General features: G+C 49.2%; 1 protein-coding gene across 2 annotated transcripts in view; it reads right to left on the bottom strand.

Moving 5' to 3' along the window:
- Positions 1-15,624: 15,624 nt before the first annotated feature.
- The window catches only part of PDZK1IP1 (PDZK1 interacting protein 1), a 7,230-nt gene continuing 3,869 nt past the window's right edge, over positions 15,625-18,985 (bottom strand). Inside the window, exons 2-4 of one of the 2 annotated variants that reach the window (XM_040470144.1) lie at positions 18,659-18,767; positions 16,684-16,779; positions 15,625-16,061 (exon numbers count right to left, since the gene is read on the bottom strand). In XM_040470144.1, the coding sequence (XP_040326078.1) occupies positions 15,989-16,061; positions 16,684-16,779; positions 18,659-18,767 (278 nt within the window). In that variant the 3' untranslated portion in view covers positions 15,625-15,988. The remainder of the gene's footprint in view (positions 16,062-16,683; positions 16,780-18,658; positions 18,768-18,985) is intronic. The other variant, XM_040470143.1, reaches the window with a different exon arrangement.

Raw genomic sequence — 18,985 nt, forward strand, 5'->3', positions numbered from 1 at the left:
TATCACCTCACGCCAGTCAGAGTGGCCAAAATGAACAAATCAGGAGACTATAGATGCTGGAGAGGATGTGGAGAAACAGGAACCCTCTTGCACTGTTGGTGGGAATGCAAACTGGTGCAGCCACTCTGGAAAACAGTGAGGAGGTTCCTCAAAAAATTAAAAATAGACCTACCCTATGACCCAGCAATAGCACTGCTAGGAATTTACTCAAGAGATACAGGAGTACTGATGCATAGGGGCACTTGTACCTCAATGTTTATAGCAGCACTCTCAACAATAGCCAAATTATGGAAAGAGCCTAAATGTCCATCAACTGACGAATGGATAAAGAAATTGTGGTTTATGTACACAACGGAGTACTACGTGGCAATGAGAAAGAATGAAATATGGCCCTTTGTAGCAACATGAATGGAACTGGAGAGTGTTATGCTAAGTGAAATAAGCCATCCAGAGAAAGACAGATACCATATGTTTTCACTCTTACGTGGATCCTGAGAAACTTAACAGAAACCCATTGGGGAGGGGAAGGGGAAAAAAAAAGGAGGTTAGAGTGGGAGAGAGCCAAAGCATAAGAGACTCTTAAAAACTGAGGGTTGATGGGGGGTGGGAGGGAGGGGAGGGTGGGTGATGGGTATTGAGGAGGGCACCTTTTGGGATGAGCACTGAGTGTTATATGGAAACCAATTTGACAATAAACTTCATATATTGAAAAAAAAAGACTTCTCAGCCTCCATAATCGCAAGAACTAATTCCTTATTTTTTATGTATAGACATAGATATGGATATATAAGCACACAAAAAATGTTATAGAATATTATATATATAGTGAGATATCTATATCCAAATCTATATCTATATCTATATCATCTATATCGTGTTGGTTCCGTTTCTCTGGAGAACCCTGAAAAATACACTGGATTAGAACTTCAAATCTGAGTTTTCATTTGTCTAATTGTTCAGTTTAACCAAAGACTAACCAAATTGTCTGTCTACCATTTTCTCTCAGCTTTAACTGCCAAGGTAACCAAGACCCTACAGAGTCAGACTAAAGTTGTAGTCAGGGTCAGGAGTTCCTGAAAAGACAAAGCTGAGGCTTTTCAGGCATCTGTCTTTCAACAGGAAGTAAGTCCTTCTGCTATGACTCCTCCTTCACTTATGTGATCATAATCAAGAAATTCTGAGCATATTTACATAACCTGTTTAATGCTTCCTACCCTTCAATACAAGTCTCAAGAAATGGTCAAACAAAAGACTCTGGATCAAGGAGATGCTACCAATGTCTCCCTTGCCTGCTCTAGCATCTTCCTCCGGGAATCTCTCTGAAGCTGGCAACCTTTCAGATTTCCCTATCCCAGGGTCATTCTCTCATCTGCTAGTGTTGGCCTTTTCTGTTCCTACACACATCTCTCCCATTGCTCACTCTTGTGTGAATGCTGATATATGAAGAATGACTTCTTAACACGAGGAAGACGGTTTCTTCTTCATGATCATCAAGTACTAACACAAGCACTGATAAAGATTCTCCATTGATCTGATTGGTTTTGACCAGGTGCCTTTGGGAATATATAGCATAACTCTGCCTACATCTTCTGTTAATGTTGATTATGCCTAATTTGATCTACTTCCAAATCTATAATCTGATTCCACTGTTGGCCACTAAGGCTTTATTCTAAAGTGCAGTTAAATTACTCAGAGACAGTTTGATCCTTTAAAGTCTTGCTTTCATGTTCTGTCATTCCAAAGCAGCATTAAGTCTAAGTCTCATTTTGCCCTACTACTGTGATAAAAATGCCTTCATTACTTGATGGCTTATGAATTCTGAGGTTTTTCACTCTTGCTGATGGAAACACAAAATATCCCCAGATTATGAGCCTTCAGCTTTGTTCCTTCTAAGATTTTCCGGTGTGCTTTACAAGCCTTGGGTAACTTCCTATGTGCTGAGTAAGCTTCTTTTAAAGGAATGAAATCCCTTCCTCCCACTAAAAACATCTTGTCTCATCTTGCCTGTTCTTAACTATTTCACCAAAAGATAATGACAGAGCCAAAACCTTACTTGGTTATGAAGCAAATGAACTTACTGGGTGAGACCCAACAGAAGCCTTCCATCTCCTGAATCAAGGTATCACAATTTTTCTCTATGAAATAAATTGGCTCAAAGCACTTCATTTTCTTTAAATATTTTGACTTGTGCTTCAAAGTTGTGTTCACAGTTGAATAACATTATTTTAATTCATAGGGAATTATTTTTATTTTTTAGTTTGTTGGCTCAAAGTATCATGTTTCACTTTTTAAATGGTGTTATTGTATGGGCGCCTGGGTGGCTCAGTTGGTTAAGCATCTGACTTCAGCTCAGGTCATGATCTCATGGTTTGTGAGTTTAGCCCTGTCCCAGAACCTGGAGCCTGGAGCCCACTTTGGATTCTGTGTCTCCTTTTTCCTCTGCTCCTCCCTTTCTTGTGCTCTCTCTCTCTCCTTCAAAAATAAATAAACATTCAAAAGAAAAAATTCTTTTTAATGGTGTTATTGTAGAGGCCCCTGGGTGGCTCAGTTGGTTAAGCATCCGACTCTTTTTTTTTTTTTAATTTTTTTTTCAATGTTTATTTATTTTGGGGACAGAGAGAGACAGAGCATGAATGGGGGAGGGGCAGAGAGAGAGGGAGACACAGAATCAGAAACAGGCTCCAGGCTCTGAGCCATCAGCCCAGAGCCCGACGCGGGGCTCAAACTCACGGACCGCGAGATCGTGACCTGGCTGAAGTCAGACGCTTAACCGACTGCGCCACCCAGGCGCCCCAAGCATCTGACTCTTGATTTCAGCTCAGGTCATGATCTCACAGTTCGAGCCCTGTATCGGGTTCTGCACTGACATCACGGAGACTGCTTGGGATTCTGTCTCCTTCTCTCTGCCCCCCACCATACACTTTCTATTTCTCTCTCTCAAAATAAATAAAAATTTTATAAGTAAATTAATTAATCAATAATAAAATAAAATAAAATAAAATAGTGTTATTGTTCCAATCTACAAAGGAAAAACTTGTCCTGTGGGGACTTGGGTTTGGTGGTTTGCTAGGCATGACTCCATGACCAGAATTTCCTGGATCCCCTATGTTCTGGTTAAGCTAAGAAGTGCTCTTAAGTCATCCTTGATCACCATATTAGCTTGTGAGTATTTTTTTAAGTTTATTCATTTATTTTGAGAGAGAGAGAGAGAGAGAGAGAGAGAGAGAGAAAGCACATGCACATGTGACTGGGGGAAAAGCAGAGACAGACAGAGAGAATCCCAAGCAGACTCCATGCTGCCAGCATGGAGCCCGATGTGGGGCTTGAACCCATGAACTGTGAGATCATAACCCAAGACAAAATCAAGAGTCAGATGCTCAAATGACTGAGCCACCCAGCCACCCTGTCTTGTGAGTATTTTAAAATTCACTCTAGAATAGTACTTTATAAGTTGGAGTGGCTTAATAGTACCTCTGATGTGGTGAAAATGTCTTTAGTCTTTTTCTCAATAACCTGTGATCTAGTCTTATCACAAGAGAAATATCAAATTCCAATAATGAGGCATCTTAAAAAATACCTGACCCATACTTACCCAAACTATCAAATGCATCAGAAATAAGGAAAGTCCATGAAACTCCCACAGCCAAGAGAAGCCAAAGGAGATGTGACAACTAAATTCAACACGGTATCCTGAATAGGATCTTGGAACAGAAAAAGGACATTAGACAAAAACCAAGAAAATATAAATATAAACTATTGACAATAGTTAATAATAATCTATCAATATTGGTTCATTAATTGTAACAAATGTATCACATTTATGTAACATGTCAGTAATAGGAGAAACTGGGTGTGGGGTAGTATATGGGAATTCTGTATTATCTTGTCAATTTCTCTATAATTATAAAACTGCTCTAAAAATAAAGTCAATTAAAAAATCCTAGGGTATCTACAAAAAAAAAAAAAACTACCAAACTAGTAACTAAGTTGGGAAGTTTGCAAAATAGAAGGTTGCACGCTAAAGAATTAATTCATCAGGCTTGAGATGTTCAAACCCTACACATGCCAGAAAACAGACTGGCTTTTGACAGACTCTGGGGAAATAGGCTCTAAGTTCTTAGAATGTCTTGCCTGATGAGTGTCTTTGTTGAAGACTATCAGTCTGGAGTACTCTCTTGTCCAGAAAGAGAGCAGTACAGAATTGAATACAAGAGAGGCTAATGTCCAGGAGGGGACAAGAGCCCCAAACAAGGGTTTTGTCTCTGCATTTATTGAGCTCACAAAATATTACCCACGTGGTGAACATGAAGAAAACAATATCTTACACACGTGGTCCTGGAGGAAACAATCAAACAGTAATCATTAACTTGTGTGTGTCAGAAGCAAAAGATCTGGGGGGCAAGTGGAGTTTGTGATCGAAGTACAATAGTATATTGGTGTCAGATGGAAAGTAATTTCTTGCAGGTGATAAAACAAGTTTCTCATGATCCCATTACAATATCTCACTAACTAACCTCAGGTGCTTTTGCCCCATGGTGACAGCTTTCCACCCTAAACTTTTTTCTAACCCATTTATGTAAGTAGAACCTACATCACCACATGTCCTTGTACACCTGGGGCCTTGGGCCACACAAGAGAGTTTCTGCTAATAAAGTAATTTATGGTAGATGGGGCACCTGGGTGGCTCAGTTGGTTAAGCATCCAACTTCGGCTCAGGTCATGATCTCACAGGTTGTGAGTTTGTGCCCCACATCGGGTTCTGTGCTGACAGCCCAGAGCCTGGAGCCTGCTTTGGATTCTGTGTCTCCCTCTATCTCTGCCCCTTCCCCATTCACGTTCTCTCTCTCTCTCTCTCTCTCTCAAAAATAAATAAACATTTTAAAAAAAGATTTATGGTAGAGACCTTAGGCCACGCTGTATCATTTTCACCTCTGGAGAGACTGGAAAGATTGAGTAACTATGGTCATTCACATTCTCCATTCTTACATTACTGACTCCCAAGAAATAAATCCTGGACACCAAGGCTTAGGTGAGCTCCTTTGGTGGGCCATTCTTTGTACGTGTTGTCACATGTTATTGCTGGGAGAATCAAGTTCTGTTCATTGATTCCACTGGAAGAAGAGAGCATGAATCTCACTTCTAGTCTCTACCTGCCTTTTCCTTTGCTGATTTTAATGCATGTCCTTTCACCGCAATAAACTGTAATGGTGAGTAGAATTGCTTTTCTAACATAGACCCAAACTACAAAAGTGCGCTAAATAATTCTAGAATTTCCATTTCACTCTTTTTTTCATTTCACTCTTTTTTATAGATTAAATGATTTGATTCCATTTTTTCTTCTATATTCTAAAACTCATTAATCATAGTTATTTCAATATCTCTCTCTGGCCACTCAACATCTGGATCATTCATGGGACTATTTCTCTTGTCTGAGGTTATTCTCCTTTGCTTTTTGATCAATTAGACTGTTTCTTGGCATTTCTCCTGAGTGTTTATTAAATGAACATTGTGTGCAATGAATTGTAGAGGCTCTGGTTGGTTCGCTAAAAAGTTAATTGTCTTTTGGAAGTCAAATAGTATATTGGCAACCTCATGATGCAGTTAGTGAGAAGTAGACAATTTGGACACACCATTTACTTTCAGTGTTTGTGGGTTGCTTTGCTTTATAATACTTGTAATTATACTGTACTTTTATTTTCTCTCTCTTCATTTCTCTCTACGTTAGAGTCTAAAGAAGCTGTAAAGCCACCATAAAATTTGAGAATTAGGGACATGTAGAAAAAAGGGACCAATAGACACCGATAGGCATTTTGTATGATGTGATCTTCATCTCTCTTTCCAGGACATATGTGAGAGGCTCATTACCCAGGACCCATATCTGAACTTCTTTGAACACATTTCCTAATGACCCTGGACACCATTATGAAGTGTGCCTTCAGTCACCAGGGTGGTGCCTAGGTGAACAGTTCAGTGACTAAAAGGGGCTAAACTCATTCGCCATCACCTATTTCATCCATTAGCATGCTGCCCCATCTTTCCTCTTCTAATATCTCCAAATTCTGCCTGGAAGCAGTGTTTAACAAAAGCAAAATCATCCCCCCTTGGAAAGCACACTTTCCTGCATCACCATGCCTGGTTTATAAATTCAGCCATCAAAACCTCCATTTTAGGGATGCCGGGATAGTTCAGTCAGTTAAGCATGTGACTCTGATTTGGGCTTAGGTCATGATCTCATGGTTCCCGAGATCAAGTTCCAAGGGGGGTTCTGTACTGACAGCGTGGAGCCTGCTTGGACTCTTCTCTCTCTCTCTCTCTCTCTCTCTCTCTCTGTCTCTGTCTCTGTCTCTCTCTTTCCCCTGCTTGCTCTTTCTCTATAAAAATAAATAAACATTTTTTAAAAACCTCCATTTTAAATAATATTCTCTAGTGGTCAATGAGCACACAGGTTTGTCTTGGGCTTTGCATTGCCTGAACTTGCATAAAACAACCAGTTGCCATAATGATGATACATAAATGCCAATGATGGATGCTTCTTCAGTGATGGTTGGACAAAAAGCAGATAGGTGGTCCTCAAGAAATAAATGGTATCTGGGGCACCTGGGTGGCTCAGTTGGTTAAGCATCTGACTTCAGCTGAGGTCATGATCTCACCATTCATGAGTCCAAGCCCCACATCAGGCTTGGGCAGAGCTAGCTTCCTATCTTCTGTCTCCCTCTCTCTCTACCCCTTCCCCTCACACACTCTCTTTCCCCAAAATAAAATAAAACATTAGAGTTAAAAAAAAAAGAAGAAGAAGAAGTTCATCTGGGTGGCTCAGCCAGTTAAGCATCTGACTTCCACTAAGGTAATGATCTCATGGCTCATGGGTTAGAGCCCTGAGTGGCGCTCTGTGCTGACAGCTCAGAGCCTGGAACCTACTTCGGATTCTGTGCCCCCCCTCTTTTTGTGCCTCCCCTGCTCACATTCTGTCTCTCTCAAAAATAAATAAACACTTAAATTAAAGAAATGGTAGCTAAACTTGAGGCAGAGTAGGGCCAGTTGTAGAATCCCAAACTCCTGAACTCCAGCCAGGTTTCTATCCATTAGGGCCACCCCCATGTCTTCTCAGGAATCCCCTGGAATCCCATCAATGGTCACTCCACTCAGACCCCCAGGCTGAGCAGACTCCTCTTTCTCTGGAAAAGGAGAGTTGCTGGTCCAGCACCCATCTTCCCAGGGACTGTGTAAGCTTTGCCATCTGGTGGCAATTCAAGATATTACAAGCAATAGGGAGCCGATAACAGGAACAGACATTTGCAAAAAGAAAGCACTATATTTTGTGAATGAACTTCTGGAAAATGGGCTCAAAGCAAACTGGAATCTTCTCTATCCTCTTATGGTTTACACTGTGGTAGAACTGAGAAATGTAAATGGATTCAACCCTTAGGGAAACTAATAGAAAGCATGTGCCTTTCAAGAGCCTTAGAAATGTTCATGTTCTTTGATGGAGTCATTCCACTCCTGGGAGTTTATCCTAAGGAAGGGTTATTGCTTCAGGGCTTTGATGAAAAAGGCACAATGACTAGGGTCATCCAGATAGAGAGAAATCAGAGTGCAGAGATCCATGGGAATAGCTGGAAACCAGACCTTTGGCCCCACTGCAGACTGAGCTGGGACATCAGGAACGGGTGAACGGAGAAAGAGACCTGGGAACGTGGTCTTCTGGGATGCACAGTTGGGTTTCAGAGACTGGGAGACTAGGCTGTTCTTTTCAGGCAAATGGAAGCCCACTGGACTCAGTTGATCTGTCAACCAAGCCTAGGTCCACCCAGCCCAGCTGGCATGCAGACTAATTCCAGACCCTATTTGGTAAAGAAAGACCTTTGGGAAGAGGTAAAACCATTTTTAATACCCTCAATTGGGCCAGGTGAAAAGAGTGAGCATAGGGTGAGCAATAGCTGGTAGGCAGTGGGAATAGGTGGTGAGTGATTGGCAGATGGCTGTGCATGGTGACCGTAGACTACAGCATGCCAGGTCTTATGCCAGAGCCTTACACTGGACTCTCACTACAAATATGAAGTAGATCCTCTTTTTAATGTCCATTTAAAGAAAAGAAAATGGAGTCCTAGAGAGGTGAAGTGATTTGCTCAAGGTCATGCAATAGATTTAATTGAGCTGGGACTAGCTGACATATTCAGCCCATTCCACAAACACCAACCACTTGCTCTGTGCAGGGACTGTGCCAGATGTCCTGGGGGTGTTCTGCCCTCCAGGAGCTCACAGACATAGAGCGTGGGGAGGGAAAGGGGTGTCAGAGAGCCATCCTGAGGGGACATGAGGCTGGCAGAAGGAAAACTATGAGCCCTGCACATGAACAACACAGGCACTAAGATGTGGAGCAGCGTGACAGGGGAGGGAACTGGAGAACTTCAAGAAGTGTAAAGTATGTGGCAAGAGGGGGAGACCGGAAGCTGGAGAGGTAAAAGAAGCCAAGTCACAGAGGACCCTCAGTGTGGCCATCTACTGGCTGCTCAAGATATTGCGGGCACAACAGAAAGGAAAATTACAATGGCTGTTGCTTTGAGTATTTACTATATGCTTTCTGTACATATATTAACTCATTTACTTTTCACCACAACCCTATATATGGGCATTGCACCCTAGATTTTCAGCTTCAGACACTGAGGTGCCTTTGTTATGAACTTGCCCAATATTACACTAATATAAAGTTGACAGGGAGGGATTTGCTCAGGGAAGTTTGGCTTCAAGCTCATGCCCATAACCATTAAGCGGCACCTGCCTGGAGCCGTGGAGTTCGTCTCACAGGTGTAAAGGGCTGGGTCCCAGTTGGCTCTGTGTTTGGGACAAATCTCTCTAGTGGTAACGTGGAGGCTGGTTTGAGCATGCAGCAAGATTGAAAACAGGAACATAGGAAAAATGGCTGCAAACATCCAGGTGAGCTGGAGACCTGAAACAGGGGAGCTGGAGTGAGGCTGAAAGAGGGAAATCCGGTGTGAATCCTGTCGCTGTCTTGGGTGGATGAGTGGTGGTGCCACTAACAAGAACAGGGGACTCACGTTGGTGAAAGATCAGGATTCCACTTGGACCTGAGGCACCTAAGGAGTGGTGCAGGAGGCAAGTGGGTACCAGATGGAAGGGTTGATCTGGAAGTTGATACTTCATGGGCAGTAATGGGAATGAACTGAATGCATGAGATCCCCATGTCATTCTTTCAACAAACATGTACTGGAGACCCCCAGTTTTCTGGGCCTGTGCTGGACACTCAGACACTACAATAAACAAGACAGATGTGGCCTCTGCCTCACAGTTCCACGTTCACAGAGAGCAACGCCAATGACCCAACATGAACCAACAGGCCTGTGGGAACCTGGTGAACTGAGGACACGTGATCAGGAGCCAGGAGGCTGCAGAGAAAATGGCCATGATCCCATTATGTTGTGAGCAGAAGGATCACCTTGCAACAAGAAAATGGGACTCTAATGCACTTGGTGAGGGTAGTTCAGCAGTGCTGCGGCTGAAATTGAGGCTACAAAGTTGAGGAGCAGGTAGGAAGGATGGAGACAGAACCGGCAAATGTGGACCACTCTTCTTAGACACTTGAAGGGATCCCTTTCCACCTGCCCAGATGCATCTTTCCAAACGCAGTTAGCTCTGCAATGGCAAACACTGTTTTCTTCAGCTTCCGATGTCACACACACACACACACACTACAGAGAACTCTATGATAGGGGACAATTAGCAATGGACTTAAAGCCAAAAGACTAGGGGCACCTAGGCGGCTCAGTCAGTTAAGCATCCAACTCTTGATTTCAGGTCAGGTCATGATCTCACAGTTGGTTCGTGGGTTCGAGCCCCATTTTGGGCTCTGCACTGACAGCACGGAGCCTGCTTGGGATTCTCTCTCTCCCTCTCTTTGCCCCTCCCCAGCTTCACTTCCCCTCTCTCTCTCCCTCAAAATAAATAAGTAAACTTCAAAAAAAATAAAAATAAAGTCAAAAGACCAGAGCCCAATACCAATAACTAGACCAATGTCACTAAAGCCACCTCCCTTTCTGTGTCTGCATTTTCTCCTCGAGAAAATGGGCCCAGTTATATCCACCTGGTAGGTGATATGAATGAGGCTCCAATCAGAAAGTGTCCTCTCTGCTATATAGTAACCCTCAGTTTCCACGTAAAAACCAGCAGTGCCACCACCATCACTGTGTTTGGATTTGAGGGAAGGCTCTTCCCGGTCTCTTGCTCCAGGTTGTTAGCTTTTGGGGTCTGGAAGATGTTTCCCTCAGCTTCTCCCCATCTCTCCCTCTCCTCCTCCCCCCTGACCCTTTCCCCACTTTGTCAGTACCTGTCCTCACCACCCCCATCCCACATGCCCAAGCTCATGGCCAGAACCGGTCAAGAGTCTGGTTATTCATTTGCAAAGTCCATGTGCAGAACTGTACCGGCCTCAGCGATGCAGAACAAAGCCACATAACCAGCTCCATTATGCCGGTGCCTCCAGAAGTCCAGAAGGGCAGCTGGGTCCAGCATGTTCTGTACTCACTAGCCAGGCATGTACTCATTAGCTAACCTCTCACCCCAATTCAGTACATGATCTCAGGCTTCAGATTCCACAGTACAATATTAGCAAACTGGGCTAAATCATTCTAAATATTTTGCTAGCTCTGACACACTGTGGTCTTGCATGCAATTCCTCATCCTGTAATGATAGTAGAAATAAAAACAACAGCTAACATTTATTGCACACTAAATGTGGGCTAGGCGCTACTCTATGTGTCTTACGTGCACCGTTTCTGTTAATCTTTACATCTGTTATTAGATAGATACCATTTACTGCCTCCAATTTTACAGATGAGTAAACTGAGCTTAGTGAGTTGCGTTCACTCATCCAAGATCTCTTGGTATTAAGTGTCCAAGCAGTGCCATATCTAGGCTGCCTGATCCAGACCTGGGGTCTTAACCTCCCAGTGGGCATACAACTGGAAAAGGCAAAAGGTCTGGCTCAACTACTAACTGCTCACCTGAGCTTCAGACCTGAACTGTGTACCCACCTTGCCCTCTAGTCCATCCCCAGATTCCACTGCCAATAAATGCAACCTTACCCCCACATGCACTCTTGCCTGTCTCCTCCCTGGCACCTGCCATTCCCAGCACCATTCACTAGCCTGTATGGTGCCTTTGTGAGAATTGGAAAAAAGCACCCTTCCCTGCAGGCAGACACAGGCCCAAACCAGCTTGCAGGGCCCGTTTAGTGGAGACACAGCCTGTATAACCCAGCGCAATGTCCCAGCCTCCCCCACCTTGCACCTTGCTCAGGACAATACTGGAACTTGTCCTTGACTTCTGTCTCTCACACTTTCTCATTTCTCTCTCTGTCTCTCTCTCACACACATCAAGCTTCCTCTTTTCTGCTTTTCCAGGGGGTCTCCCAGGAACATATCCAAGAACCTTTGTCATCCCTTGTCCTCTGGAGTAGCACCCCAGGGCAGAAGCCACTGGCCTCCTATACCATTTCTGAGAGAAAAGGATGTGTGTCATCAGGACGAAGCCCCCAAGAGCCTGGCCCCCACCAGTATTACAACCTAAGGGACTCACAGTCTTGGCCTTTGGGACCACAAGGAGGGGAGCACTGGAGGCCGGTGCCCTTGAAGCCTACAGGAAGTTGAGGATGTTGCTGGCACAACAACGTTGCTGTGGGGGTGTGGGGTCCCTGGAGCCATGCCCTGGGAAAGCCTCCAGTACAGCAGTAAGGAGGAAGAGCCCTGCCTGACGCTCAAGTTCAAAAGCTCTGCTGAATCTCCCTTCCTGTTGAGTGTGCAGCCACCAGATGGCAGCCGAGGCTATAGGCAGACAGACTTGGCTGGGTGGAGCATGGATGTTCAGGGGGGCTGGCTCATCACTGACCCCCACAACCTCCAATCAGAAACCGTGAAAGAGTGAGTGCATGTGTGTGCAGTGTGTCTCCACCTATACGGGCTGAAGGGTATGGACAGACATACACCTGGATGGAAAACTAGGCTTAGCCCCTTCCTTTGGGTTTCCTCAGCACAACCCCTAGGAACCTAGGGGTTCCCTTCCCCTGAGTCCAGCCCTGCCCAATGTGCCGGTGATGCAGAGGGAAGTGACCCTGTTCCTGCGCTCGAGGAGCAACCAGGCCTCACAGTTAAACAGGTCACAGGGTGGTGTGTGCAGAAATGGCTGGAAAGACCCAGGGGAATGCCCAGCCCCGGGGTGGGGAAGGACTTTCTGCTGCGCCTAGGGGGCTTTCTGGCAAATGACAGCTGCAATAATAGCATATATTATCTCTGTTTCCTCCCAGCAGCCCTGCAGGAAAGACACAACAGAACCAATCCTACTGGCAAGCCAGTGGGCACTAAAGGTGCTAGGTGGTCCACAAGCAGTGAGGAACAGAGACGGAATTTGAACCAGAGTCTGCATGATTCTCAAGCTCAAGCTCTTGGCCGCTGTGTGTACTTCTGGGGACTAGAAATGGAGAGGACACCCAGCTGGGGGCTCCAGGCCCTAGGACAGACTTGGAGGGGGATAGATGCCTCCCACATTGGTCCCAGAGCAGGTTCTGACAGCTTCAACTGTGTGGTTCACCTGTGAACTTGGTTCAAGGGGACAAGACAGTGTGTGTGTGTGTGTGTGTGTGTGTGTGTGTGTGTGACTAGGGTCACTCCTGGAGTGCCACTCTGCATCCCCAACCCCACCTGTACCCTACGCTGGGGGAGGAATCCCTGGTGAGCAGCAGTCTTGATCTGCTGGCTCCTGTATTTCTACTCATGTTACACTGAGCGTAAGGGAAGCAATCTTGAAAATCATTCCAACCACCTGGCACTCTGTCCCAGAACGGGTGACACTCGAGATAGATTTCCACAGCCTTTTTTTTTTGACACCAACTCCAGACTGGAAGTTCCTCTTCCAGTCTAATTGAAGTAAGCAGTGCTGCCATCTACCTTCAACTCTGAAGTTCCTGGGCGGAGCCTTAAGTGGCTGAGCTTCATGTAACCTATAATGTAACCCTGTGAAATTCACACGTTTTAGGTAGAGAAGGAAAAAGAAAGGTGCAAGCCCAGTTCCAGGAAGCAGGAGGAGCAAGAAGGCCCTATAGCAGTAGGAGAATCTCCTGGTCTCCTTGCCAGGGCCTGGGCAACCTGGGCTTTCGGCCCAGAGAGCAGGTGGACAGATCAGCGGTAGATGGCGCCACACTGAGAGGTGAAACTCCAGTGAGGGAGGGCAAGGGACTTGCCCCAGCCAAGGGATAGGCACCAGGGAAGCCTGGCAGGTGGGGCCCGCGGGGGAAGAGGCAACACAGGGAACCTCCTGGAAACAGAGAAAGGATGCAAGGGGAGAGAGGAGCCGGTGAGCACTAGCTCAGGTGGAAGAAGGAGACGGGAGAGACAGGAAGATGGAGATAAAAGCAGAGGCCAAGAGGTGCACTCAAAAAGAGAAACAGACAGAGATGGATAAAGGCGGGGGGGGGGGGGGGGGCAAAAAAGGAGACCAGGGGTGGGTGGGGGAAAAGGGTGGGGAAGGAGCAGGAAGTCGTGAAGACATAAGGGCCTCGGCGCGGGGTGGGGGTGGGGGGGGGGTCCTGCCGGGCCAGCCCGCCGCTCCAGTCCCTCCCCTTATCTGTCACTCAAGGCGATCAGAATCCCCTCCCCCCCGGGCCTGGCCGGGGGGAGCTCGCCTCCCAACCTGCCCCAGCCCAGAGGCTCCCTTCCCCAGGCCCCCTGATCGCCGCCCCCTGGGACTGGCTGTGCAGCCCCGATAGATGGTGGGGGGCCCAGCTGGTGTGTTATCAGCCTCCTCCAGGAGCAAGCCTGAGCCACTCAGCGGCTGCCAGCCTGAGATTAGGCCCCGGAGGGTCATTAAGCACCGCCCTGGCCCGGGCCCAGCCTCCTTTCCCTCCCTCATCTGGCCAGGCTGGCAGGTGGGAACCGGCGATAAGGACTGGGGGCTCTGGGGCCGGCAGCCCCATGCCCCCTGCCCTCTGCCAGGGCAAGAACATGGGGTGGGGGAAGGTCAGTGCCAGCGCGACACCTGCAAGGACCCCAGGGTTCCCACCATCCTGGTCCTTCCACCATGGAGAGGGGGCTAGGGAGCCTCCCAAAGAGGCCAAGGCAGGGAGAGGGTGGCCTGCCCCAGGAACCTGGCAGGACAGCGACGGCCAACTGCCACGGGCTCCTGCCGGGAAGCCTCACAGGTGAGAGGGGCGGGGCTTCACTTGCTGAGCATTGGCAGGGCGCTTGTGGGGCCGGTTCTGAACCCACCTCCACCCCTCAGGGACAAGGGGCGGGGGCGGGGAAGGAACGGAGCTTCCTGCCAGAAGAAAGCAGGCAGCCAAAAGGTTCAGACCAAGGAGGCTAGAAAGGAAGAAGGGGGTGTTTGTGCCTTAGCAGAGGCCCTCAAGTAACCTCCATCTCTCCTTCAGGAATAGGCTGGCCTGGCTGCCCCCCTGGTTCTGCCCTCTGATCTAGTCAGGGAGGACTTCCTAGACAAAAAAGAACCTTGGCAGGGCCAAGAAAAAGGAATATGCAGAGTTTAAACTGACAGAGGTGGGTAAGAAGGCAACTGTCTACATGAGCACAGCCACAATTCTCTGAGCTCCAGCTCAGAGAAGGAGGGCAACTTGTCCTGAGTCACACAGCAGGCAAGGGTAGGCCTGCCGTCCCTCTGCTCAGGGCTCTTCCCACTGCTGCAGGCTGCAAACTAGACTTCCGTGCGGTGAGAAAGGCTAATTCAGATTTCAGATGGATCTCTCCCTGAGCATGTGGCTGAAGCCTTTGAACAGCAAGGCAATGGCTGAAATGGTGAAGCTAGGGGGCTGTGATGGGTTGAGACAGCTGGCAGAGGGAGATCTTTGGGACAAGGTGGACTGCCTCCTACCCTCTAGCCCCACTCCTCTAGATCTGGGAGTGCTCCTGGGTGGGTCTCAGGTTGTCACCCACCTGCCCCCGACTCTGCCCGTTCCCATAAGAATGACAGTCACAGGGATGAGGGGCCTCCAGGGTCAGCCAGCCTGCTAAGTACGCCTCCTCCCCTGACTCCCTCCTGCTTCATTCTCCTGGGGACCCAGTTCCCTGACTCCACCCCCACCCAGAACTAGAAGTCAGTGGCACTTGTGAGGATGATTCTACTCCAGCTCTGTGGCAAGACTGGCCAAACTGTCCCCAGAGGGGAAGCTCAGCTCAGAGAGGACTATAGCTCTCCCAAAGTCACATAGTAAGCCGGCAGGGGACAGGCACTCAAAGCCGGGCTTCCTGAGTCCTAGCCCAAGACTCTTGGAGCTTGCTAGAGCTGGCTGGATGAGGGATGAGTGAACCGCCAGCAATCAGGCCACATGGAGGATAGGATAGGGAAGGGGAATGCTGCTGCGCCAAGAAGGGCCCAGAATCACAGTTGTTAAGAGCAGGTCAGGGGAGGGGTGCTGGCAGGAGGGTCTCTACAAGGGGTAGAGTGGCTGAGCTTCCTAACCCCATGGGCCTTTAAGAGAGGGCTTCTTGGATAATCCTCCAAAGTCACCATGACAGTGGCTTTGGAAGGTGATTGTCATGATTCAGAAAGCAAGACTGGGCCTGGCTGTAAACCTGAGGGGCTCTTTCTGAGCCCTGGGAGCATCAGGCCTGGAAATACGAAACATCTTTATTTCACAGAAATAAGAGGCATTTCCAAGGTTAGAGGAAGACGGTATGAGGCAAGGCAGGAGGCGATGAGCTGACTGTCCTCTTCAGAAGGGTCTTCTGAATTGAATTGGGTGGGAGACCTCCTAGGAAACCCCCCAGAGCCATAGCTGAGCCCTAACCTGGATACAGCCTGAGCTTTGACTTTGGCTGGTGACCGCTCCAGAGACGGCGGGCAGTGTGGGGTTGGAAGAGTCGGCCCCTTACTGTAGATTCCTACACAGAGAAGGAGCGGCTTGAGTGGTGATCTGGGCATCCATCACAGGCACCTGGGCTCACAGCTGGGGCCCACAGGCAAGCGGGGGTCACATGGGGGTGCTTCGGACCCTGCCCTCCTCCTCGGGGATATTCTCGTAGGCATTCTCGTGCTCTTTGGACCTGAAAGAGGATGACAGGGGTCACCACCCATTCCATCCCATCCCCTTCTCCCTGCCTTATCCCGCACTGGTGACAGCAGTATCTTCCAGAATAAATAATCCTTGAGTGCCAGACGGGGTTCCCCTGCCCACATCTGGCCCCAGGTGCCCCTGAGACTGGAGGCCTCTCAGCACCCCTCCCTGAGCCCCATCTCTCTCCTACACTGAGCCCCTCCCCCACTGGGCCCCCACTGAGCAACCCCCTCACGGAGTCCACCTCCATACTGAGCTGCCGCCCCTACTCACCCCTCTCTCCACATTGAGTGCCCCCGACTCATCCCTTCAGAGTCACCTTCCCCCACTGCGCTCCTCCCTATGAATCCCAGTCTGCCTGTGAGCTGCTCCCCCTACCCGTCCCTACCCCCTTATTGGGCCCTCTCCCCAGCTGAGCCTCAGGTCCCCGAGGAGCCCTGCACCCTCACAAAGCCCCCATTGCCACCTCCCTGAGCTCCTCTCTTCACTGAGCCCTTCCCCACATGAGTCCTCCTCCTTCCCTGCCTTCCCACCTTCTAGCCCCCTCCCACCCCTCAGAAGCATCTGGTCCTTCTGGAGCGCAGGGTGGTTACCCTGTACCATCGTCTCACCTGAAGCTGGCCGCCATCGAGGAGTACCTTCCGTCTGTTCCTACCAGGATTCCATCTGCCTTGTCTCCAACGGTCATGACTGTGTTCATGGGCTCCCTATGGATGGGGCTCATCAGTCGGGCTCCCTAGGTCCCTACCCTCTTTGTTCTCCCTCCTCCCCCTTGCCTAATCAGACCTTTCTAGGCTCTGGTTCTCACGAGTCCAAGAGCAGTGGCTGGCCCTGGGCAGAAGCCCTTCTCTCCAGTAGGGGCCCTGCCGGTGGCCTAATTCTGGCCCCACTCCATGGGCCTTCCCACCCTTCTCCCTGCTCCAAGGTGGGGGCCTCAGGTCCCAGTCCAAGATTTGCAAAAGATGTATCCAAGGCCTCACACTTTGTGCAATTTTCCTTCTGGCCTCAGCTCAAGACCCAGCAGGATTTAGTGTCTGCCCAGATTGCCACAAGGCTTTCCCCAGGGAATTAGGTACAGACATGGTCAACTTCCACTGAAGGCAGAGCTTGGATCAGTTGAAAAAAAAAAAATAACATTTCTGACAAAAAGTTCCTGGCCTCTTATTCCAGTTTAAACCCAGTGACTGTGGCCTCTGCTCCTGCCTACCTGAAACTATTCTTACATGGGTCACGGGGACTCTTACTGCTGCTTGTCCTTCCTTGGACACCCCACAGGCACCTCAGACTTAGTATGTCTCAAATTAAACTCAGCAGTTGCCCAGAGATCTGCCTCTCATGCTCCGTCTCCGTAAGGGGTACTATCTGAAGCCTGGACGCATCCTTGTCCTTCCTTCCTCCTGCCCCCCGCTGTCCCCATCCACCAACTTCTGGGGACCAGACCCCTAGACAGCCGTCAGACATGGTGCCTCTCTATCCCCTCTGCTCCCTCCAGAGTCCAGACTCTCTCCTGACCTCATGCTCTCAGCCCCCCGCCCTGCCCTTCTCACCTGCAGACTGGCCCCTACCCCACGCATGCCCCACGGAGCAGCCGGAGTGCCTGTGCTCAGGCCAACTCTCATCCCAGGACCAGCGTACAAGCTCTCACCGGATTCCCACTGCACGAAAGATAAAGCCCACAGTTTGGGGTATAGGTGTACGAGGGTCTGCCAGGCCCGGGCCCTGCCTACCTTGCCAGTCTATCTCAGGCCTCCCATCCTTCTCTCTACGCATGACTGCTCGTGTTCCTGCAGTGGGCTGCACAGGGCCTTGGCTAGCACCCTGGCACCAGGCCCCTCCGTGGGAGCTATTGGCAGGTGCAGCCTTATTCCAGGATCGGCCAGCACAGAGTGGACTGGATTTCAGCCCACCGCCCTCGACCTCAGTGTCCTGCACTTTGGACCCCTGGTGGCCTCGATGCCCTCTTCCATCAGCTGCAATGCTCTTCCCGTGCTACTCTATCCCGAGAGGCGCTCCTCTGCATTCTTTAGGCTTCAGGATAAACATGCAATTGGAAGCCTTCTTGGACTACCATCCCCGGCCCCCCAGACCAGGGCAGGCCCAGCACTGCAGTCTGCTCTCCCTCTTACCATTGGTACTTGCACTGGGATCACTCCTTGTCTTCCGGTCTGGGAGCCTGAGAGTTCAGGGGTTGTGTCTGTCTGTCCCACTGCCCCCCTGTACCCCTGCACGTGGCACAGCACCTGACCCTGAAGAAAGATGGAGCCTTTCTTCCCAGAGATTTTCACAACCCCCATCACAGGCTAAGCCAGTGTCCTGACTCTACAGATAGAAACACTGAGACCTTGAGAAGAGAAGACATTGTCCCCAAAGCTCGCAGAACCGTGGAGGCCAACAGAGCCGTGTCTGGGGGCCGGCGAGCCCGAGCGCCAGTCCTAGAGAACTTGGGCCTCAGTGTCACTTCTGCACAGTGACAGGACTGGACTCCGGGTCTCCGAGGCCCTCCTCACCACTACTAGAGCAGTAGCGGTGGTCCTGGGGCCTGCCCTGCCTGCCCAGCCCAGACCCCAGCCCCGCCGCAGTACTCACGGCTCTTCCTGGCACCAGAAGTGGTTGACAGCAAAGGCAATTGCGACCAGGACCAGGAACACAGCCACAGCGATTAAGCCCTGCATCCAGGGCTGCAGGTTCCCCAGGCCTGGAAAGAGGGGAGCAGGGATGCTGCAGCAGGCTCGGCAGCAGTGGGGGCTGCAAGTGCAGAATGGAAGAAGGGGGGAGGGGGAGGGGAGCAAGGGCTAGAGCCTGTGTCACAGGCCATCAGCCTGCTGCCAGGACCAGAAGAGACATTCTGAGGCAGCAGGGCTGGCAAGGAGGACCGACCTGACCCCACTGAGCTAAAGTAAGGGATGATGGCGG

Source organism: Herpailurus yagouaroundi, unplaced genomic scaffold (assembly GCF_014898765.1).
Source record: "Herpailurus yagouaroundi ecotype Mexico unplaced genomic scaffold, PumYag 77, whole genome shotgun sequence".
Taxonomy (NCBI): Eukaryota; Metazoa; Chordata; class Mammalia; order Carnivora; family Felidae; genus Herpailurus; species Herpailurus yagouaroundi.